The following is a 25,043-nucleotide window of genomic DNA, read 5'->3' on the forward strand; positions in this document are numbered from 1 at the left end:
ACTGGGATATCAGCAAGCCAGGTTTCAACTCCCTGTTCTGTCTGGTTTGGATCAGGGAGTTGAACCTCAGTCTCCTTCATCTCAGCTGTGTGCCCTCATCACCAAGCTATTTGGCCAAGATGGGATGGAGTGTTTCGTTCTCAAAAAAAAAAAAAAGAAGAAAAAAAGAAAAAAAGAATATAAAAAAGCCCATTCTGCACTGGCGTAAAATCTAAATTACCCAATCCTGACACTTTCCACATGATGGAATTGTTTCGTGGCCAGGCCTGGAGAGAGCTACTTCATGGTCACATACTGAGAGCGCCAGAAGCAATAGGAAGATATAAAATCCTTCTGTCTCTGCAAATGCAGCTAAAGATGCAGAGATTCAGCTAAGTTAGCCACATGGCTTTGGCAGACGCAGAAAAAACAAAACCAGCAGAAGCCTACTCATGAACAGCAGAGCTATCCCAGTGAACTAGTTTTGTTTGGAGGAGAATGGGGGGGAGGAAGATTAATATTCTGTCAGTGTTGGTGTTGTCTGAGGTGTCTGTGTTAGAGCACAGGCTGTCCATGTGAACTCACTTGAAACTTCAAGCAGCTTTTTTCCCCCACTGGTTTCCATACCTCTCTTTACTCCCTTGGCTTTCCACCTGGTTCTCTCTAATTTCCATGCTTGTATCTTTTCATTACTGTTACCATATATTAATGTCCTCCTGCTTCCCATAAAGAAATTGTTCTGGCTTAAGCTTTTGTCTTTGCGGGGGTATGCTTAGTCGAACTGTGCTGTAAAACTCTCTGTGAATGTGCTGATACCAGCTGACAGAAACAGATGGGTTTCAACTATTTATCTTGCCCTTGTAATTCACACACACATGTTGAATTTCTTAATCTAATCCCAAGCATTTTTAAAGGTTTAAGGATCCTTTCTTATTACTTTCTCTTCTGCCTTCTGATTTTTAACTGCAGTAGAACACATACTGATTTTTGACAATCTAGCATGTGAAGCCTTTTATAGTCATCTGCAGAGTGCTTAGTTTACTCTAGTCATATGAAGCTTATGGACTGAAGGTCTTTGTTGGAATTTCCATTGTTGGGAACCTCCAGGTATGAAGTGTGGACCTCTAATTTTGCACAAGAGTGTGTTCACATTTGTTCCCTTGAGATGGAAAATGACTGTTGTTTACCAAATCAAGCTTAAAGCATGCATATTTATATTGAAGTATTCACGGGAGAGTTAGAATGGAATTGGGTTTATGAATTTTAATCGGAGTCATTATTTCCATTCACCAACAGGCAAGCACTTACTGTTGCAAAATGCATGGCTCCAAATCAGGTTATTATACATGCACAAGAGGGACTCAGTTTTGCTGGGTATGGACATTTGAGATGCTGCTGTTGTACATTCAGATTGTATTTTCGCCCACCCCCTGCAGTGCCCAGGGCACAAAAATATAATGTGATGTCTTTTTTCCATCTCTCTCCATTTGTGCAGCAGCAGACATCAAGATGCATGAGAACCTACTTCGTGTGTTGCTGTTGCTGTGTTATCAACAAATAGCCTGCTCCAGAAATGGGACATGCACGCTCTTATAATTGTGTGCACATGCTCAGTCTTGGAGCATGCTATGTCATGTCGGCCTGTGCATAAACTGGGGTCATGTTTTGTTGCAGACCACACCTGACTGCTGGAGGGGTATGATAGGGTACTTCTCTATCTGTTTCTTCTCGAGTCTCATGGTCAGTAAGCCTGAGACAGTTTTCACTTTTCAATAACCTCTCTCCTCAGCCCTGTCAGTGTTAATAGCAAGTGACTGACCTGCTGACCCTGGGCAACCTGATTAACACTGAAGTCCACAACCTTTCCTGAAGTCGACACAATGGGCTTCTGCACAAATGCAGGGAAATCCAAGCCTTGGCATGGCTGCAGGATATTCCTATCTGGGTTTCTGACCAAGTGCAGGACATGCAGCACATGAGGGAAACAGACCACAGTGTACACGGTGAAACTAGCATACAGTGTAGTGGTCCAGCAAGGAAATCGTCCTCATAATCCATAATGGAATGCTATCATGTAATTGGATCTCCCTGATGTAAAAAGAGCCAAGGCACTTTGTAATCAAACCACATGCTGTAAACTATTTTACATGAAGTCAGCTGTGTTGCATTCTTCCTGGCAGACACTTTACAGCCCTAATTACATTCATCTCCATCTTTAGTTTACTCCATTGTGCTGCTGTCATTGCAGGATCTTTGCAACCAAGTGCTATGTGTTGATTTCCTCGGTGCTTACTGTAAGTTGCAAATTAAGGGTGGCGTGATTAACGCTGAATTGTCCTTTTTGTGGGATGAAGTCAAGCTCATCATTACTTGAACATCAGTTTTTTGTGGTTTAATGAAGTACACAGTGTTATATGTGTCTTGGGGTATTCATTCCAAATAGAGGTCAGTTTGCAAAGAAAGTTGGCTCAGAAACCTGCTGCAGCTACAGAGATATTCCTCTGTGAACCCTGGAGAAGTGAGCTGGGTAATGGTGAATTGGGACTGGGTCTTAATTCTTAAATTAAATGAATAGTAACTATTTATTAAGGCCTGAGCCTTCAGTCTGTCATAGGATGCCCACTTCCTTCAGCAGGAGCTGAGGGTGTTTCGTTCTTGCATAATATTGTACCTTGTAAAAGTTTCACAGTAAACAATTGTAAGGCTGTATTTATGCTTTTGTATTAGTAATTTTACAGCTTTTTTTTTATTTAGCAAAAGATGAGCCAGTGAGATATGAAATGGAATTTGCAGAATTCTGTCATGTTTAAGGAAAGTGTCCAGAAAGATAACACAACTGCCAATCCCAAATTAAATATTACATAAAGAGAGATTTTTGTGATGCCAGGTTTCCAAGGATTGGTTCATTCCGTAATGTTCAAGTAATGCTTTAGTTGTTCTTGATGACTCTTGTTTCACTTCAGTTACTTGCAGGATTTCCATTTTATAAACCTCTTCTAATCACTGCTGCAAAAACTCTGAGTTACATAGTATATAGTTATGTTCCAAGAAATAGCCATGCCTGACTCCCTGTATTCTCAGCTCCAATTTGTGTCAGAAGTCCAATTTCTAAGTCTTCAATTTTCCAGTTATGGGAGGGAGGGGGAAAAAAAAGTCAGGTAACATTGATGAAAATTTGTTCTAATTCAAATTCAGTACTTGTAGTTACCTGTATAAGCAAAATAAAGCATGGGTAAAGTGTTCAGGGCCAGGCTAGACAAAGCCTTGAGTGACCTGGTTTAGTGTGAGGTGCTCCTGCCCATGGCAGGGGGGTTGGAACTAGATGATCTTAAGGTCCTTTCCAACCCAAACCATTCTATGATTCTATGATTCTGATACTTCACCTGACTGCTTGCAATATAGCTAGATCTTCTTCCTCTTTGCTTCTCCCTTCCCCATACAGTTTTCTAGCTCACCCTGCACCAACAATGTTTTCTGAAAACAAAACTGTTTTCTGAAGCAGTTACCTTCATAATTCACAGTTCTGCCACTGCTTTCATTTCAAGGATAGGCAGACACCAAATCATTGCTCTGTACAATCCACATTTGGGTTAAAAAGTAAAATAAATTAAGAACCCCAGACTGGCATGAAGGTTCTGCTCTTCTCTCTGAAAACCTGGTACCTCTTTGTGGGGAGGGATTCTTCACAAATAGCTCTCACATGAATCTGTGCTGCTGGGCCAACAGTTTTTAACTCAGCTCTGAATTTCCTTCATCTTTTTGCTTTAATGACCACTGTTACTCAGTATTTGAATAGAGATGTTTTTTCTGGCTTTTGCTGGGAGTTAATGCTTTTGGGATTTTCAGCTGATGCCTCCAGTGGTAAGTGTCTCGGTAAGAGATACCCAGGAAGGTTAAAATCAACATCATGTTGTAGAAAAGACTGGTTTTCATGTGTGTTTCCAAGGAGCAGGCTGCTCAGATCAATTAAGTAATGTAGAAACCATCGTCAGTAAGCAAGTCCCTGTAGTTCAATTTTTCCAGCAGGAGACCAGAACTATACACCTTATTTCTGAGGTCACTTCCATAATTGCAACAACATACATTTTTTGTAATAGCTTTTCCTTTTTAATGGATATTTAAATGGAGGTAATTAAATACGGTTATTTCATACCCACCTCCTGAGAGGAAACATAACAGCATGATGAAAATACAAGTGAATTGAAAGTAATAAATGTCTACTAAAAACGACTACATTTTGACTTCCTAAGTAATATTGGTTGTTAATTGTTAAGACTCTCAGAGTGCTAATATGGAGACTCGGATGCCTGCCACACCATAGAAAACTGGATTCCAAAACATTTCCATTAATAAGCTGTTGTTGAAAGTGTTACTGCAGTCAGAAGTACCAGCTGTTTATCTCAGGGACAGGCAGTCATGAAATATGGTATGTAAGGCAAAAGTATAGCCTTTTGAATATTGGATCCAGTTGCTTTTTTCTTCTGGACTTTTTGGGGCCCTTTTCTAACCCTGAAACTCGTCTCTCTGTGCCCTAATCAGTAGACTGATTGACTCGTATTACTGTGCCAATACTTCAACCAAATACTTTGCGTTTCTTACACTGGAGCTGAATGGACATTGGTTAAACTGGTTAAACATAAGGCAACCACTCTCTAAAGGTTAGGAGTTTGGATTGGCACAGGCTGACCTTAAATGCTCAGAATTTCAGATTCTTCTCAACATACTAAAATGTCTTTGGCTTCCCAGACCAGTGCAGATACTGTGTAGGCCCTGACTACCTAATAAAAACATCAGCTGCATTGTGTCCAGTTAGGCAAGACCTTATCATAAGAGTTTTCAAACCATTTTCCTGCTCCCAGTCAAAACTAGAAAGGTAAGAGTCTACAAGAGAATGTTTAAAAAAGGCAGATAAGGTCTACAGACCTTCTGAAGTTCTGCTTTGAGTTTTGGATGTCATCTGAGAAGATTAGAGTGTTCTATCTGGTTCATCCCCTGCCTGTTCTCACAGTGACATCTCAGAGCTGTTAGCAGCAAGAAATTTAAAAAGTCTTCCAAACTCTCATGAAGAAAAAAACAAGCTAAAAGTGGTAGTCAAAACTTAGTAATTTCACATTGTCTCTGTTATGCTGTTATGTTCTGATTCTCTTTTTGTCATTTAGTAATTCATATTACAAGAACTGATATAAAAGTAATGAACTGCTTTTCCTATTAACAAACGCCTTAGCCTAACTTTGTCACTCAGCTTCCTGTGAAAACTGTTTATGGGATCATATGTGTTTCTGCTATGAACATTATCCCTTCTTTCTACTGTATTTACCCAAAGCACAAAAAAGTAGTCGAAGCCTAAATGAACTTATAAAACAAATACATACAGAATTCATCACAAGCAGTTTTACACCATCGGGGAGTGTAAGTTAGCTGTCTGGGTTTCCTCAGAAGTTAATGGGAAAGAAGAGACACATTTTAAAGGAGGTCTTATCCTACTCTAAGAAAAAGTCTAAGGTAGCTGGGATGAATGCCTTCTGAATGGGTTCTTTTATACTGAGCTTAAAGAACTTTTATGGGTGAGACACCTCATTTCACCAGGCTCAAGTTGGACAAATCCCACTCAATGCACTTTGGTATGATATGAATGCCTGGACTTGAAGGGTAGGGCCTTGAGAGATCATCCTTTGTTAACTCTTTAGTTTCTCTCTACCCCCCAAATTAGAACAGAAATATCATTTTAAAGCAGTAACAAAAATAAATATATGTGGAGAACTGAAATCTGCTTTCTTCCCTGCTTCGGGAATAATAGTCTTCCTTGTAAGACAAAGAGATCTGAAGCTACAAAGCAATGGATTTGTACCTCCCCTCCAGCTAACATCTGTTCTATTCTACTTCATTATTTCCAAAGTCTGTGTAAGCACATATAACAGAGAATTTGGCTCTGAGTTCAACTTAATTCCTTTAATCGGTGAGAATATATAAAAGAGAAAAGAAAAAAAAGGGTAATAACTGGGGGATGTTAACAAGCAGAGATGATAATGTCCTCAACCCCTTTAGGATAGAGACTAAGAGGTAGATAATTACCATTTGTGAGATGTTACCAGGAGGTGCAGTGAGGGAAAAACTTCAGTGAGCCATAAAACCACTGACTCTGTTGAGGCCATGATGTTTAGTCTCCAGAAGAGTTACAAATTTCAGTTCCCAGGCTCATCTTTTGAAGGGTACGTTTTCTGGAATGTCTCTCCAGAAGAGCTCAGGAAGTCCTCCAAAAAAATGAGAAGGGCCCTCAGCATGTCTAGAGAAACACAAACTCGTGATTTATATGGATAAATAGAAATAAGCTCATGAACTGATATATATGTGTCTCTAGAACAAAAGTTGAAAAAAAAATTTCCTTGCATTACCTGATCTCCGAGGGTAACTTGTGGCACTGACAAACTTTGCTGAAGACTTTTTTCCTGTATACCACTATATTTAAGTGAAGTCAAAGACATTAAAGAAACATGAATATTTCTGATGATTCTGTTTTTTGGCAGGTCAAAGTTTATTTATAATCTTCAGGGGTATTTGACTGGTCATTGTATATGAGTGCACTGCTAAGCCTGATATTCGTATTAACAAATAGGGAATAAAAAGCTTTAGTTTTTCTAATTGGAAGTTGTCATGCCTTTAATTACTTGAGTGAATGACTCAAGACAGTTTCCTCTCTTGCAGAAAGATCAATATTAACTCCCTTTTAAAGTGATGAAACTTATCTATTGTACTCACATTTTTGCAGAAATGAACAAAATGCTTTTCTAACCATGACTTCAGAGGTGCTGTGAAAGATTATCTTCAATGATTGACAGTAGTAGATTATTATCAAGCAAGCAGGGAGCTACAACGCACTTGGGTACATATTTTAGAAGGTTTATAGACAACTATCCCACAAATTTAACTCAAAAAAATACATCCTGAGTACTAAAGGTAGACATATTTATAGACACATGTGTACATATGAGATATATAATGTATAATGGTGATTCTTTGATTACCTTTATATTATAGCTGAAATGAAGTGTTTTTATATTCCCATTATTTGTGGTATGTATTTGTTGGTCTAAGGTTTACTCTGGGTAAAACTATCCTTAAAGCAAACACTCAGCTCTGTGTTATATCTCTGAACCTGTAGGTTAACTCCATATGGTTTCGACTTCAACCATTTAACAACAAATTATTATTTATGTAAGCTGTCAAATCCACACAGGACAAGCAACTGCAGAAGAAGAAACTGAAATACATAAACCATAGCAAGAGACATAAGGCTCCCATAAGAGACTTTCCCTTTCTGTATTTAGCCCAGTAAGAGTGAATTATTCATTACAATCAAACAAAAGCTCCCCCAGTTTTGCTATTTCATCCATAAGTTTGTTGAAAATTAAAGCTCAGCGTGAAGCCTCCAGAGAGTTAAATAACACCTGCAAAGAACAGAGATTTCTCTGTAAGGTAAATTGCTGTTTGATTGCCCAACCGTCAGCAAAAATTATAATTGGGAGAAACTGAATATTTTCTCTGTATTTAACTGGTGAGGATTTTGTGGAGTGTCATTTTACGTTAAGTAGTAGAGTTATAATGTAGAATGTTTCACAGCAACTAATTGTGTTTGTTTTAATAGCGAGATTTCTATGAGATTTCTGTTGCTGTCAACTGCTATTGCAACTTTATGCAATACACAATTAGAAACCTGTCAATCTTAAAGAAAATTGTCAGAGACAGGCTTTAAACTATGGATTTTTTCCTCATAATTTCTTGTGAATTTAGAAATCGATACTTTCCCCTACCTAGCTGTATCTTATGAGATAGCAAGGTAAGTCACGATTTTGATCTCTACATCCATAGCATATGTAGACTCAGCAGCTCCCTGGACAGCAGAGCAAACTACCTAAGGTGTAAACTTTTTTCTTCCATATATATCAGGTATACACTCATAACTAACTTGAAAAATTAATGTGGAGCTCCTAAGTCAAATTGGATATTAACATTATTATCTATGCACAAAAGAGAGAGAAAGAAAAAAGTCAAAATGTCTTGTTGCCATACTGTGTGCTGCATTGTTACACACTGAGGTATCATTGTCTGCATTTTTGTTGACCCCTCTGTAATTTCACAACTCATGTTTGGAGCAGGATTCAGGCTTCTGCCTCATGACAGTAAGACAAATACAGCATGAAATGGATAAAGCTTTTACTATTCACGATAAGTCTATAGAGAGCCTCAGACAGACCTCTTTTTACGTGTCCTTTGAAGAGAACCAGCTCTGGGCTACAAGCCAAGTATCCCTGCTAGCAAGAAGTACTGATGAATTCACTAGTTTGCTCAGAGACTTAGTTGCTTGATTCAGGCAGGTCACCATGCTACCATGACAGGATGTGCCTTCAGCATGGGCACTGCTTGGGCTCTGCCTGCTCATCTTTGGGCAAATGTGCTTTTGAGTGTCTTTATTTAAATCACAGTGCACAACTTACTTACTTACGTGATTGCAGAGTCTAAGATTTACTTACCAGAAAGCTCTTTGCTCTAAGGAATACACTTTTGAATTATGTACAGAATGATGCCAAGAACCAGTTGGTATAGTCTTCTGTCCCTCCGTATTAATCTTTTGCAACCTATTTTCTGTGCCTTACAGAGAAAGCTCAAGTGCTTGTCTCACTGAGCTCAAATTTAGAATTATATTCGTATCTGTTGGGTTGGGATTTTTTTTTTCTTCCTTTCCTTTCCTTTCCTTTCCTTTCCTTTCCTTTCCTTTCCTTTCCTTTCCTTTCCTTTCCTTTCCTTTCCTTTCCTTTCCTTTCCCCTTCCCCTTCCCCTTTCCCTTTCCCTTTCCCTTTCCCTTTCCCTTTCCCTTTCCTTTCCCTTTCTCTCTTCCACTCTCTTTCTCCCTCCCTCCCTCCCTTCCTCCCTCCCTCCCTTCCTTCCTTCCTTCTTTCCTTCTTTCTTTCTTCTTTCTTTCTTTCCCATTGTAACAAAAAAAGAACCCAACTAGTTAAAGCCTAAAGAAAGAGAAACATATCTGAGAGAGTGAAAAGTGGCTTCAGATGTGTCTTTTAGTACACATTTGTAGTAATAGTGCAGATTAAACTTGCTTAGTGCAAATGAAACTTCAGTGCAGTGCAACTTGTTTTAGTGCATTCCTGTTATATGCCTTTTACAGTTACTAGAATAAAATGTCCCTGGTGCCAAAGGCAAACACATAAGAGACAGGGAACTCATAGCTGCATGAATGTGTTAGACGATAACATGTCATGGGTGCTGCTGCTGCTATACATAGCTGGGCTATTCTTACTGCAACATAGCTAGGGGCTAATATAACATAGCTTTCATTTCCTTGGATCAACATGGGATGTATTAAAAAATAATTTGCTAGGCAAGATGAGGCTTTTCAGGCTCAGATAATCCTGCCTTCTCCAGAGGTCACTGAGAAGTGCAATGAAATAACAAATACCTACTGATTGACTAATCTTTCTTTTCCACAACACTTCAAAGCATTTCCCTTTTTTCACTTAAGAATTGAACTGCAGGTAAACAGGCTTTCAGCATAGAATTGTCTGTGAAAGTCCTGCCGTGGGCTTCAGCTTCAAGCTTGTCATCTTTATGTCACTGTTGTATTATCCTAGAATTTCACTCAGCTGTTACAGGGCTAGGGAAAGACCTGGTGTTTGGCTCAGGGCTCTAGGGAAGAGGAGAGGAAGCAGGTGTGTTTTGCAAGCAAACGTCCATGTGTCAACATTCATGCACTTGACAGATGAGTATATCTGCTCCAGCTGCACTGCTCTAAGAGTGGAGATTTTAGTGTATATTTATCTGACGTATTATGTGTCTGAAATGCACTGTCAGTTTCTTTCAGAGAGAACTTTGTGGCATAGGGAATGTAATTATGAGGATGATCTAGCATTACCAGAGGATCCTACAGCGTGAACCAAGTAACTAACAGCATCAGGCTGGGCTAGGTACGATATAGTGGGAGTTAACCCTTGTCCAAGGGAAAAGTGAAAGAGGCAAAGAGTTGACTACCATTTTACAGAGGAGAAAACCAGTCCACTGGGAGTATATATGTTGAGGAAGGCATTGATAGTTCAGAAGAGCAAAAGAGGAAATCTGAAAGGAGTATTGTGCCATTGTCTTCCAGTCCATGTTTCAAATGGTTTGTGTCATGTACAATCTTTTGTTGTTTCAAATCTGTTCTTCTAAAAATAGAACACCCATGGAAAAAATATCTTAAAGAAGGAAAAACAGTGTCTAAAACTGAAGGGGCCCAAGGTATGCAAACCATATTCTCACTTGCTATAGTGCAAAAGGTTATTTTTCTATTCCTCCTCTATGTTACAGATATATACCTGAACTTACATGCTTGTCTTTGAATTATGTTATGAACTTGTCCACAGTTTAAGAGGATTTGTGTATATGGAGTCACACCTATTTCTAAGTTTGAATTATTGCTGGAACTTAAATGTTGCAAAAAAAAAAACGAAACAAGAAAAGAAAAAAAATCTGGTTTTCTAGGTTGCCCTGGGGCCAAAAAGAATGAGTTCCTGACGAGTGTTTTGGATGCATTGTCCACAGATATGGTTCACGCAGTCTCTGATCCATCATTGTCTTCTAGCCGGTGGGTTTCAGATCCTTTTTGTGTGTCCTTAAGGGGATTCCAGCAGTGGTGAATTAATTGTTCAGGGCTTTGAAAAGTTATTCTTCTTATGCCTTCACAAAGGGTGACTTTCCAAGAACCTATGTAAAAGAATTTACTTCAGACTGTGAACTCTGCACTGAACAGAGATGCACTTGATATCTGAATTCTCAGCAGCAGCACAGCTTACTGTTTATCTGTAGCTGCTGGTGCAACTGTGTCTCAGTCTTTGTTCTACTTTCAGGCTTTACTTGATGAATGTGTGCTACTTTTCTGATGCATATTTTGCTAAGTTTCTTGTAAAACAAACCAATGCTATCAAAAGTCACAGGTAGAATTAAAAATATCTAAGCGCTGTCAAACTTTGGATGCCTGCAGGACAGTAGCTTACCATCTGAAGTTGAGGTGACATTTCTTGTTATAAGTTACCCTGTAATTCAAAACATTTCACTTTTTTCTCTCTAAGAACATCCATCATGGGTTGTAATTGGAGCCTAGATATTTAGCAATGCTGACTGTTGACCTGCTTTAGTTGGGTATAGTATGTGTTTGAATGTGTCTGCCATCTATGAAACTTTTTCTCTTCTATTTCTCTCTTCACTTTTTTCTGTTGCAGGAAATGAAAGGGGAAAGCGCTGTTTTCTGAGCATGGTGCTGACCTCAACACAGTTTCCGAAAGTTAACAAAGAGCAGATTCTAGTCCTAGTTCTAGTATAAAATTTAGAATACAGTTGACCAACGGGAAAAAAGATGGATTCACTACAAGAAGCTAGTGTCCAAAACCAGGGAGCCTTGTCTAACAAAGCATCTCACAGTGATTAAACTATTCTGAAATAAAGATAGAAACTAAGGTTTATGTATAAAAATTAAAACGAAGCTCTTGTTTTCTGTTACAGGGTTTCAGAGCCTGATCCAAATCATACTCTGGAGGAGAGAGTGGTCCACTGGTATTTCAAACAGCTAGATAAAAATTCCAGTGGTGATATTGGCAAGAAAGAAATCAAGCCATTTAAGAGATTCCTAAGAAAGAAATCAAAACCCAAAAAGTGTGTGAAGAAGTTTGTGGAATACTGTGATGTTAACAATGATAAGTCCTTGTCAGTTCAAGAATTAATGGGCTGCTTGGGAGTAACAAAAGAAGAAGGTAAAGCAGAAACAAAGAAACGCCATAGTAAGCACTTTTTCTTTCTTTTTCACTAGATTCTTCGGAGCTGATTAGGTCTTATATTTGTATACTGCAGAAGTATACAAAATAAAAGAATACACCTGCCTGTAGCTAATGCAGCTGTTGTTCAGAGCAGATGGCAGGAAAACTGCTTCTGTATACTCAAATCATCACTCCCATAGAATCAAAACTTCCCGTTGATTCTGACCATTAAATGTATTACAGTAGGAATCCTAAAAGGATACAGTAACATCAACAGTTCTCAAAAAGCCAATTTAGTGTTATTGCAGTACTGTGTCCTGAATGAGTGGAAGTATCACACCTGTACTTTTTTTATTCCTGCTGGGAAGGAAGCACATTGTCAAGCTTTCTAATAATTTTTCGTTTCTCAAATGTGGTTTAGAGATACAGTGAGGAATGTAGTTATCTTTCAAAGAGGTGAAACAGTTACTAGTACTCAGCCACCTTATCTTGCTACCAAACTGGTGAAGGAGAAACAGCCAACTAGAGTGTGTAATGGTCGCTGCAGAGTTCAGTCACACAATTCCTGATAATAAGAAGTTATAAAACCCTATAATTGTTAACAACAACAGTAGGTCCTCATACAGTAAAAAGTTATAGAACATGAACTGTTTTGTTTGTCTGGGGCTCAAAATGAACCCAGGGCAGTAAAATAAAGGTGTCATAAGAAATGAAAATATGTCAAGTGGGAAATGGAGACAGAAAAAAAATGGTTTCCACAAAATTGGTTGTAATCAAGTCTAGAAAGGGAATGCTGCTGAAAGATGGAATAGTTCTACATTGTAATAATAAAGTGGCCATGTCTCACAGAAGCAGATCTGTCAAAACAAATATATCAAATCCAGGATTTTATTTTCTGTGGTTTTTGTGGACTTGATAATAATTCCTTGCAATTTTCACCCAGATGATGGAAGTAAAAAATGTGTATATAAAGGTGAATGACTGTAGTTATCTTTGTGCTGTAAATTAAGCGTAGTATCTTCTTTTTTATTTACACTATTTGGCAGATTAGTGTTTTGAAGTGAAGGCGATTATGGTCACTTCATATGTTAACACCTGTGTCAAGACACTTCTGCTGCAACTGGCACTCCTTTGTCCCTTATTGTACATGAAAATTTGTGACCAAACTCATTGCCCCAGGACTGAGAGGAAAACTATAGCAAGACTCAAAGCAAACCCAGTGCCCATTCTAGTGAAAAAAACCCCACCCCAAAGATTAGGATAATCTGCCTGTTTTTGAAAAGAAAGTTGTAAGATGCATGAAGTTATATGAAGATCATGCACAGTTTCAGCCTAAGTAAAATTTATGTTTACTGTAACAGGAGATTTTTAACAGAGCTTCTTAAAAAAAAAAAAAAAAAGAAAGTAATCAATAAGGAGAACATTCATTTTTGGAAGGAAAAAAATGGCTCAGAACTTCTGCATTGAAAAAATAATGGCATCAACTTGAAAAAGGTTTCTAAACCAAGTCACTTGGGTGCTTTCCTAGAAATACATACTTTTAAAGACAAGACAGTAAAAATTGCTTTTGTTGGAATATCAGTATTCTGTCTAGTTTCTTCTGCTTGATAATTAAACTTTTCTTTCTGATAGTCCTTTCACTACTGTCGCCACTTCACTACAACTAGAGTTACATTTCTAGGAATAGGTGAGACCCTGTCACGAGGTGTGAGAGCTGAGATAAGGAGGTGGCTCTGTATCATGTGAGTCCCAGGTACCTTACAAGCATCATTTGAAGCCATGTAAAAGCCAGAGAGCTGTAAAACATTATTTTTCATGGGGATACTTGTTGCTGCAGTATTTTTCAAGGTCCAGTTTTGTCCCACTTTGTCCCCATACAGCTTGACTGACTAACAAAGTGACATGGAAGACAAAGAGAGCAAGTTCCTCCTAGCCTCCCAAGTTTGTGGAGTCAAATGGGCCAGCAGACTCAAATAATTGTTTTGTTTTGTTTCCCCCACTCCCCCCCCCTCCACCCCCACTTAGAGCAGTCTTGGACTTTGCACCAAGAAACTTAAAACTCAGGGATAATCTTGTTTTACAGATCAAATGTGAACAATGTCTTTGGCTGTTCCTATGCAGTATATTGAAGCAAAGTGAGTGCTTTCCAGACACTCTGCTTGTCCATGCTTCTTTGTCACTGGGATAATAGGCTATATTTACTACTAAGAATTTAAGAAGTTTGAAATGCTGGACACTGACTAGATAAAATCTGTCCTAAGAAAATGTCACATATTAACTGGCAAGAAATGCTGTCATTCAACTTTCATATAATTCCACGAAAGAAGCAACACCTGTGTTGAGCAAAGAGATAAGCAGATGTTTCAACAAAAGATCTGAAATATTTTATCTCATTTATTGAAAGCTGTACCCTAAAAAATGCCTTTTCAGAAGGAGGGCTTCAGTTCTTGGGAATGTTGCACATAACTTGCAAACCATATTAATGTTTTCTTTTCCCTCCTTTAGCGGCCCCTAAAACCAACACTGAGAGCACTTCATCCAGCAGGCAGGTGAGTATTGGGGAGGGAAGGATATCCCTTCCTGCTTTGTCCAGCTAATCTTCTTGGGGTTTTAGCAGTTATCATTGCAGCTTCAAACTGCATTCATCTATTCTGCAGATTTCCCAGGAAAATGTGAAGCAGCATGATGATTAACAAATTCTGACTTAAGTTCTAAGGAAAGCTGAATCAGTCAACTGCTGGTGCAGAGTAAATGTTTATAAAGTGCAAAGTAGAATAGGTTTGCGTGCAGATGTTTCTAGTAAAGTATAAATTGCCATATAGGTTAGTGCTAATTACAGGAGTATAACTGAGCCCTCATGAGTATTCTGCATTCCTGAATAACAGCATTACTGTACACTTCTAGATGTGTACTGTACACTTCTTCACGTACCTTCTGCTTTAACTGAATTCTGTTAATTTTCCTGTGTGTCATACTGCAGACACAAACTTACATTGATAGAAATTACTCTGTGGACAAAGCCATTCATTTCCCGTGCCCTATGAAAATGTATATGTCTCACAAACCCCACTATGTTATTATATGGTGGCTTTAAACACCTTTTAAAATCTTAGTGAAGAGAAAAGAGCTGTCACATTCAAATACCTTTGCTGGCTGAGCAAAATGATGCAGGTGAGCTAGGACTTGCATCTGTCTGCTGATGTATGTTGAAACTAAAATTGGTTAGGTCTGCAGAATGATTCTAGCAAATAATATGTCAGGTGCCCTGACAACATAATCCATGATTTGGTCTTGCATCAATTTTCTGCAAAGACTTGATTTTGTTTTTCTGAGTAACACCAGTGTATGTCATTCATGGAATTTTGGCTACTCAAAGCATTCAGAGCTACAAAAGCCACAAGAGCAGAATTTTTAAATCAAGGAGCAGAACACACTGAAAAGGAGGAACTCGGGCGGCTCAGGGAAAAAAAAAAAAAAAAAAAAAAAAGTTAAGAAAGGGTTTTTCATTTGTGTCTCTCTATTTTTATAATCATTAGCACTAAAGATGCAGTTTTCTGGACAACATTGGCACAACTTCCTAGCACTTTTTCATGGGTCTGAAGAAGGGCTTCTGAGTCTGCCAGTTATTTGAATGGTTGAATGATAGAATTGCCTTCATACTATTTTTGCCTCACTTTTGTATTAGTTAAATGAGTAATGCCCACCTAAGCATCAGTAAATGATGAATTGTTTTAAAGAATATTAATATAAAGGTATTATAAGGACAGGTAACCGTGCAGCTGGGAAAATAGGAATTTGGGAAAAAATATCCCAAAACCATAGTTGTGGTTAATCTCTTCCCATCTATCAGAAAGCTAGATTAATTTGTTAAAAACTGAGCCCAAGATGAACTTCCCCACAAGCCAAGAGAAACTGTCCTCTCATTGTTGCTAGTCAATTTGCTACTTGCTTTATCTCTTGATTTGTTTGATGTTAGGTTCACACTTCCTAAGGCAAGCTCAACACTGATTGTGGGTCCTACCAGAGACCTCCTACGTACCTTTGATGGAATATAAAGTATTCTCACAGCTAGAGGGATTTGATAAGTTTCTGTTGGTTTAAACAAATGTTTGTGATCTTAACTTTTCAAGTTCACCCTACAAATCACTTATGCTTTAAACAAGGCAGCATGAAAACAATTATCCTGTCAGAACTCACAAACTTTCAAAGGGGATATATTAATTATATAATGGCAATTACTGGCACACGTGCATTGCACTTGAAGCATAACAAGCCTTCTCCCCTTTCTTGTAATCTGATCCTGACTTGCAGAATCTGTAATAAAAGTGTCCTAGAGCGTCTATGTTTTTTAATTTTGCCCAACAATTTTGCTGACTCAGCACCAATTATTTTAAATGCTGTTAACAAATGATAGTGTTGAATTAAGGCTGGCTCAGCAAACCATCTATTGGCAGTTTCAAACTCGAACAGTACAAGGCAGCAAATACAAAAGGTGGCTTTCATCACAAAAGTTTTCACTTGAAGTTTTTGAAAATCAACTGGGCTGGGTAGGAGGTACTAAGAGGAAACCACCCATGTAAGAAGGAGATATCGGGTTTGCACCGCTGTGTAGATGGGCACTCAACACTTGCTACTAGTTTATTGTGGCAGTTCAGTTATATATATGTTTATGTGTGCTTAGGCATGTATTCCAGACTTTTTTTTGGTTTCCACATGTGTGGTCGTCTGTATGAGTACACGCACATACAAGCTCACTGAAAGAAAGCAGATATAGCTACATATACTAATATGCTGTCTCAGCTGTGGTTGCTCTATGAGAGGTCAAATACATGACGAATATAACAGAACTGGGGTAGTGGCCAGGTATATTTCCCTTGCTCAGCTCCACCCTGTCCAACAAACATACGTGTACATTCACACACACTGTCAATGAGACCCAGAGGGTCTTTTGCAGCCTAGCAAAAAGTTTATAAGGAAACTATAGATTGTTTGTAAGACTTTGGCCAGCAGCCCATTGCTTATACATCACATGCCATAGAAAGGTATATTACACCAGGGACTTGCCCAGGCAGTTGCTAAAACTGTGTGTTTGACAGGTATAGATTTAAAGAGGCCATAGGTAATAGCAAAGACGCTGCTCATGCCCTTGTTCATAGGTGCCAAGAAGGATCACAAGGCAAGAATTATTTTATTCCCCATATAGATTTGTGCAGAACTCTTACAGTGACATGTGGACACAGCTGAAAAATCGATAAATATTTATACTTGATTAATTGAAAACATCATTAATAATGTAAATTTCTCCCACTTTCTTTCAGCAGGTTTCTAAGAAGCAAGGGTGAACAGCTTACTGATCCAAGGCAGATCTCTGACATGTGGGAGATTTCCTCACCAAAAGGCAATAAAAACAATTATAGTATTTGCACTTTGTACTTAAAAATGTAAATTCACTTTGTAGAAAAAACCAAAATATTTAAACAGACTTTTTTTTTTTTTAATCTGTGAAAATGTAACAGCTAGTTTTGAAATATTATCACATACAATGTATGTGTATTCTTTTGTTGTCGAAATATGTGAAACATGTTGGAGATGTAAAAGTTTGCATTTAAACCTTTTTCTTTTTTTAATAGCTTTTTTGCAAATAGTAGCATAGAAGCCCGATTCTATGTATTTTGGTTTCAATAGTATACCTTGTTTTTATTTAATCAGTACTGTCATTTAAGTAGAGTTATGCTGAAAAGTCTACTGTATTCTCAATTTTGTCCAAGCAGTGTTGGATATTTCAGGATTGCGGGACTGAGGGGAGTGTGTAAATTGCTGTTTACTTGGGTTTGCAGATTGTAACTGAACAGATTTTTCATCGGTGGCAATATTTTATTTAATCTTTATTGTTATTATTATGCATTCTGAAGAACATACAGTGAGAATGCAACCACTAATGGATTAAAAACAGTTATTCTACAGTTAGGCTACTTGTCAAAAAACGTATTTTGTTATCCACTTTTGAGGTGTCTTGCATTCTAAATCCTGGTAGGACTTTTTTTTTTTTTTCCCTGTTTGTTTTCACTTGAGTTTTTAATACAGCAAACCAACAAGGAGTGAGGTGAATGGTAAAGTCACTTCAATCTGGTTCATCCTGGATCTAAAAGCATGTTTCTTTGGTCAGTGTAAAGCAGGAGCAGAGTTTATATGGGTCGGAATTGTAAATCTAACTATAAAGAGACAAGGAAGGCTACACAGATTGTTCAGCATTTTCTTCCCCTACACCTGGTTGTCCCCATCAACTCTTTGGTTTGCCTCAGGGTCCACTAGAGGTAAAGCTGAGCAAATTATGAGCAGTTGCTGTCAGGAGGGGCTACTCACATCACCCCTGCCTTAGGCTTTTTCTTTCCTGACTGAAAGAAGTTCTCGCATGTTTTCATACCTTCTCTGTCATTTCTCCCCTCAGTGCATTTTTGTATGTGTGCCTGAGGGGACTAAGAACTTGCGGATGTGAATTTAGAGCAGGGGACCCAATTAAAAAACATACAGCTCTCGAGCAGCTGTGAGTTACAAGCAGCTGTGTTGATCGATGCAGTGGTAGATGGACTTCTGGCATCTAGGACTTGACATGAAAAAAGCAGGAATGTTGCAACAAGCAGTGATTTTGTCTCGTTTGGTTTAAAAAACATGTGGGATCTGACATATGACTACCTAATCACAATAGCACCCTGGCTTGAACTTGTACCTGGAAAAGCTTTTTTTACAAATAAAGATATTTAATTTCAATTTCAATATATGTTGAAGTGTTAGTGTCTGCAGTGGAATTATACCCAAGAAATTGTGTACTCTAAGCTTTAGCAGCAAGAGGAAACCAAGATGCAACTGTGTGTTTTCTTGTAGTTTTGTTTTTAAAAGTATTTGTTATTCTTTTATACTGTTAAACTTTGAATTTAAACTTCTTTATAGATTAAAGATCAGTATATCATCAAACTGTGCTGGTGATTTTAATTCTGCGACACAGATAGCCATGTCTGGAAGCAGGTACAGTCAGGGGCGACTTCACTATTGCTTTGAGTTTACAAGAAACCATGTGGCCTCATATTGGGTCCATCTTCTTTTCTTCCTTTGCCCCTTTACTGAATTCTCTCCTAAGATCATTCATGCCTTATTCATACCATTGTTTTCTCAAAAGAGTGATTTTGAAGCCAGATCCTTTGTTTCTACTATCTCCATATAGCTTTAGCTTGGTCTCTTGCCTTTTCATTGCAAAGATCACACCTTTTCTCCTCAGTGTGAGTGTGAGCTGCTAGGCAATGTTCAGCCTGACTGGAAACAATGTGAAGAGAGATGCAAACCCTGAGCATGCTCACTTGTCAAAAGACAAATAAAGGCTATAGGCATTCTCTTAGGTATCCAAAGACTTCTGCAGCATAGTCATTTAATGACTCTACAATGACTGATTTATGAGATATTTCGTCTTCGTACATATTTCAGCGTCATCACATTTATGGTTCATTTTCCAGCCATTACACCACTTGGCTACAAGCAGTACTGAGTACTTGTAGTTGCAGCTATAGTCCAGATCCCTAACTGGACCACACTTGAAAGCCTGCTGCATTCCATTTTGGTTCCTGTAGCTCCCATATATCCACAGGATAGTTAAACTCAGATAGATCTTGGCCCTTCTAGTTGCAACAAAGCACAGCCTTGGTACCAAAAAGGAATCCATGTGATTAGGCCCTTAGGCTCACACCACTGTACCAGTGTTTATTTAGTTCCACTGTAATTAATTAGTTCTAGGTTTTATACTATTCCATATGCAATGGTTTAGTTTCAGTTTTTAATTCTGTTCTGATTGAAAGCACAACTTTCAATAAGTTTCAATATTTTGCTTCTCATTGACCATTGTTTGTTGCAGTTCCAGCTGTTGCTGAACACATTTATTTAGAGCTTTTATAAAGTTGTAAGTAGAAGACTGTTAAGTTTTAAGACTCCGTATGTGTTCAGTGATTTGTCCAGCCTGTTGCAACGTCCATTAGCCAACAGGCCACACAGTGAGAAATGTTCCGTGTTTTGTCAACACTTCGGGTAACTTTCTCATCTTGTTCCCAGCCCTAGAAGTAAGCCAACTTCATAACTTTATAGCTTCAGTTTTACCGAAATCACTTGATTCTCAGTGTTCTTCTAGTCTAAAAAAAATGCCTAAATTTCAGATAATTGTTTTGCAGAACTGGGACCTAAATAGTTGCTCAGAATGAAAATTCTTCTTGCTAATGTGGTTTGAGATAACACAAGAGCAAAAAAACATTGGTTCATATAAAAGACTTCAACTAAATACCACTGCTTGTAAATAAAGGAATACATTGTACTTTTCTCATTTGGACCAGGCTTATGCCCGTCGTAAGTGTCATAAGCCAATGGAGAAAGTAGGTATTCCTAGAAATCTGAAAGGAAAACCAAAAATATAGATTGCATCATCAGAGACATTTAAATGTGGCCCACATTTTATAGGTTTAATTTTACAGTAGTAATAAAAGATGAATTAATAGAGGTGAAGAAATCTTTGGCAAAGATAATTTAGTTGTCCTTTTTAAATATTTACACTAGTGTATTATTTAACTACATTATAGTAACTAGTGTGAAAGAGTCTTTAATGCAGAAAGTGAAGGGTTTATTACTTCTGTTTTCTTTAGGCTGGCAAATGGATGTTATTTTGGGTAATTACTTTGACATTAAATAGCAACCGACTAAGTTTATTGGTCTGAAACATTACAATGATTATAGCAAATTACTGATATAAACTGTACTCTTTGTCCCATTTAATTTTTTCAGTTCAAGTTTTATAAGTGAAAATACGCACTTTGTTTAAAAAGCATAAATAATAGATGTTATTTTTTCTTTCAATAAAATTTCATGTGGAGAGCATTCGAACACACATTTTTCTACAACATCAAATGAGAGGGGTGAGAGGGAAAGAAGTCTGACGTTTTTATCTAGGTTAGCAGTAGAAATTGATGCAAATAGGGAAATATTTGCTTTTACTACATCCACCATTCTTATTTCATCATACACTTTGTCCTCTGAGTAACGTTACTGCTGGAATACAAAGCCTATTGGAAAGGAAGATGGTGAAATGAGAGTCCATTTCATGCATGCAATCTTTACCATAAAATGCAGTCATCTGAGTAATTCTTTCCCTAGAGACTCTCTTTATTCTTTACAACAATTCAATGCATAAGGTTGCTTGCTTCCTATCAAATACAGATTTCTTTGCACAGGCATGGAATCCATTCTTGGCTATATGGGTACTTTATGAAGAAAATAGTACGTGAGAGATTAGCACAGATTGTAAGTGGAAGGCTGCAATTTTGTATTACACCACAAATTAGTTTATAAAGATTTATAAAGCCCACTCAGTGCCTTAAAAATGTCTATGAAGATGCTTATATCTGTCCTAAGGTGTCAGTCAGGGAAAAAAAGGAAAAAAAAAAAAACCAAGAAAAAGGGGAAAAAAGAGGTGAATGAAGTTTCCATTGAGAAACATTGTTTTCACTAAACCATGACAGACAGATTTCATGTGAGGGTTTCCATGAAATTTCACTTTTAAAAGTGTGTGGTTATTTTTATGCTGAAACTTCTTTTATCTAAAAAAGCATGAAGTGGCAACATGGAAAGGGGGTAAATTTTGACACTGATTTTGTGCCAAAATTAGATATTGTGAAAGGTAGCAGCATTCTTGATCTTCCTCTGACTTCTTTAAGAAAAAAAAGGTGTTTGTTTGAAAGAAGTCAGTTTTCTGAACATTATCATACTTCACCTGAGTGTCATTTTACAGCCTTTGGGTACCTTGTTATCTCTGTATGAGGCAAAGAAGTGCTACATTTTCATTTAAGAGGTTGCTGAACTGGTGAACTTAGCACTGTATGCACACAGATTGTGAAAAAAACTGCAGTACGAGTAAGGGTATTTATACTAATTTGTGTCTATGCAGCACAGTTGGAGCAGTGTGAATCAGTGACCTGCAGAAATATATAGGGCACTTTTCCAGCTTTCAAGCAAGCCTGCCGTGGGGCTGAATGCAAACATCTCCAAACCTAAAATAATATCCTGGTGTATCTTTACCTTTTACCAATCATTTCACTTAAAGGCTCATGGGTGTCAAATGCCACTTTGACTGCTACTTGAGGAGCACCTCTAGCTCTGCTGGCATGTAGCTCCTCAGGTAGCCTTCCTGAACCCACAGCTTGGGTTCAGTCTTCTGAGAGCCCAGGCTGGGATACCAGTGGGACCAAGATGCAGAACAAAGAACACAAGAAAAAACATGATGACTGATACTGTAAATTACAGGATATTACTCCACAGCTCAGGTTTTTTTTAACCCAGGTGAGCTGTGATCCACTGAACACTCCTGCCCTGTATCATCAGTGACAAACCCTAAGTTCTTGCTTCATAATCCATCAAATGTATTCACTGACAGGATATTATGCTTCAACCAAGTGGGAGTCAATGTGAGTCTTAGCTGAAGAGTATTTGAGAAATGCTGTGACCCCTCAACAGATCCATGTGCTCAGTTAGCTGCCACCTAGCAATTCCTCTTTCTGCTCAGCACCATGTAATGAAGCAGTGTCTGCATGCATCAGCTCTTTATGCCCTGAAGACAGGTGTGCTTCTCTCAGTCTGAAGTGTATTTCCTTGTGTTGAATGTTCAGTTTTGAGGGAGAAACCTTGTTCTCTAGCTCATTTCTTACTGATAACCTAGGAGCCTGAATTGTATTGTTGGTATTTACAAAAGTTTCAAGAAAAATTTTGCAAGACAAAATATATGAAGGATGAGGTGCTGAAGTGGAATTAAACAAACAAACAAACAAAAAAAAAGTGCAGTTTAAAAAAGTGGTAAAAAGAGAGAGAGAAGGAAAAAATGAAGCAGAGGAACAGAGAGAGGAGAGCAGTGAAAGAAGGATCATGGAGAGACCACAGGAGAACTGAAGAGGGTGCCCAGAGCTCTGTGATAAAGCTATATAGGGGAGTGAAGAAGGAGCAAAGAGAACAAGTAAGGAAGGTGAGATAGCAGATAGAAATGGGAGGAGGGAGTAAAAGGGGAGGAATGACAGAGGAAAGAGGAATGCAAACCAAGCAAGGATAGAAATGATAAAGACAGAAAGAAACCAAACTGCCCATTAGACTTCCATGAGGAGAAAAAATCTGAGGGATCCAGGAGAGGAAAATAACACAGGTGAAAGGAGCAAAGGAACGAAGAAACACAGCTGAGAAGGAGATCCCAAATTTTTTCTCAGGGTCAACAGCTCTTTCCCACAACATTACTTTCTGACGTATAGAAGAGATCCAGTCTGCCCTTGGATTCCTTCCCTGTGCATGCATAAGGTCTGAATTGGACCTCTATCCCAATGGCTCCAGTGCTTTGTTCCAAGAGACATTTGTTTTCATGACCAATTTCAAGGCTTCCTTTAGATCCAGGAAGTCTAAGCAACATTTAATGAAAATGTGAAAGCAGAACCCAGCATATTTCTAAATTAAGAGCAGATTTGATCAGGATGAGGAAATCTGAACCACAACAAAGATAAATTTCCTTTTGTATTTCTTATTCAGTAAAGATGCAAGCAAAGTGTAATTAGACTTTTTTTTTATTATTTTTTTATTTCGTTCATTGTACCAATAGATCCTCTAGAGGCTTAGCTGATACCCTACAGTTTAGCATTTTCTTTAATCAACACATTAATGACAAAGGATTACAAGAAAGTAATGGCTTGTCATTGTCTTTCTTTTTTGTGGTTGCCTTTATGTTAACTTTTAGGGTGGCTAAAAATAATAATTCAAATACTTCTCAAGATCTTTAATCTAAAGGTTTGTATCTGTGTGCGAGAGAGAAAAAGGGAGAGAAACAAAGTGCAAGAAATACAGTCAAGAAAATTCAGGAGCGTACAGAAAATATCAAAGGTTCAGATTAGGAACTATTTTCAAGGTAACAAATGTTGCAATGTCCTGGGGACAAGAAATTTGACTTCATTAGCTTTGAACAGTCATCCAGAAAATGCCTTGGAAAACAGCTAATGACAAGAGATGCCTCAAGCTTCAGGTATTCAATGGTGCAGTAGGGAAAGTAAAGGCACAAGTTTATCAAATGCTGTCCTAATGCAAATAGCAAACTGACACAGGCTGGGACGGTTCTCAGAAGAAGTGGGGAAAGGGTGCAGCTGTTAGAGAGGGTGAGTCAGCTACAAACACAGCTTAAAGAAGGAAGGGGGGGGAGAGGAATCAGGTGAAGAAGAGGAGACTGACCCAGAGTGTGCCAGCTAACCTCTTTCAACCAGTGCCTGCTGCACTGCTTACAGCCCAGACACTTTTAACTGTCCAGAACCTGCGTCCTGGAAGTAAGCAGTGCAGCCAATCCATGTTGGAGTTGATTCACAAGAAAATTTCTACCTGGAAGGCTTTCACATTAAGCCAGTCAATGAACATACTAAAATGCAAGAAAATGACAACTGACACAGATCTACTGGTTACTTGCAGTGCATGCAAGGATGTGTGTGTGTGAAAGACTGTTTTAAAATCTGGAGCCTCTACTCTATTTTACCTTTTTATAATAGAAAGAAAAGTTTATTTCCTGAAGTGTGTGACATGCAACTTCCCAGGGTTCCTCGTCACAGTGAGCACTGCTACAAGCAAGGCGTCTCTGTGAAAAGAGGGTCCAAATGCCATGGCTGTTTAGTCAGATGCATTGAACATTGCTTTTAACTAGAAACTAAACACATAGATGAATACTGGAGCACAAAGACTCAGTCATTGTATATATTCTCCTCCCTCTCTTTTTTATTTTAAACATCACTTTTGATGGTTATGCTTAAGAAATTGGTCATTAAGGCCTGAGCCATAGAAATGAAACAGTAAATTTCAGAGATGATTTCCCTTATAGGTCTTGCTTTAGTTTGCATTGTTATTCTCTTATCCCAAGGGAGAAGCCAGTTATGGTGGATACTTAGCAGCCTTGGTATCTTTTATTTTCTTAACTGTGGGCTTGAAACAACCCACAAGGGCTGTGAAACATGAAACAGCACAAAACACCACACTTGCACCAATTGCTCTCTATATTGAATAATGTTGCCAATCTTCTGGATAATAGAAAACACAGTTGAGGGGGACTTAACAGGACAGAACATGCAACATCAATACGTCGGTGGCAATGCTTTGCTGATGCTATTTTCACATTTTGCTGATAGTACATTTAGATTATATTTACTGTCAGTCAAAATTCTGTTAATTGATACTTTT

General features: G+C 38.2%; 1 protein-coding gene across 4 annotated transcripts in view; it reads left to right on the forward strand.

The window, feature by feature from the left end:
* The window catches only part of SMOC2 (SPARC related modular calcium binding 2), a 139,943-nt gene extending 121,197 nt beyond the window's left edge, over nt 1–18,746 (forward strand). For 2 of the 4 annotated variants that reach the window (XM_061378811.1, XM_061378814.1), the window contains exons 10-13: nt 10,507–10,609; nt 11,524–11,798; nt 14,280–14,323; nt 17,093–18,746. In XM_061378811.1, coding sequence (XP_061234795.1) covers nt 10,507–10,609; nt 11,524–11,798; nt 14,280–14,323; nt 17,093–17,116 — 446 coding nt within the window. In that variant the 3' untranslated portion in view covers nt 17,117–18,746. The remainder of the gene's footprint in view (nt 1–10,506; nt 10,610–11,523; nt 11,799–14,279; nt 14,324–17,092) is intronic. The other 2 variants (XM_061378813.1, XM_061378812.1) reach the window with 2 other exon arrangements.
* Nucleotides 18,747–25,043: the final 6,297 nt, after the last annotated feature.

This window comes from Neopsephotus bourkii, unplaced genomic scaffold (assembly GCF_033783945.1).
Source record: "Neopsephotus bourkii isolate Nb327-2 ecotype Australia unplaced genomic scaffold, CSIRO-AGI_Nbou_v1 NB_1767, whole genome shotgun sequence".
NCBI classification, from domain to species: domain Eukaryota; kingdom Metazoa; phylum Chordata; class Aves; order Psittaciformes; family Psittacidae; genus Neopsephotus; species Neopsephotus bourkii.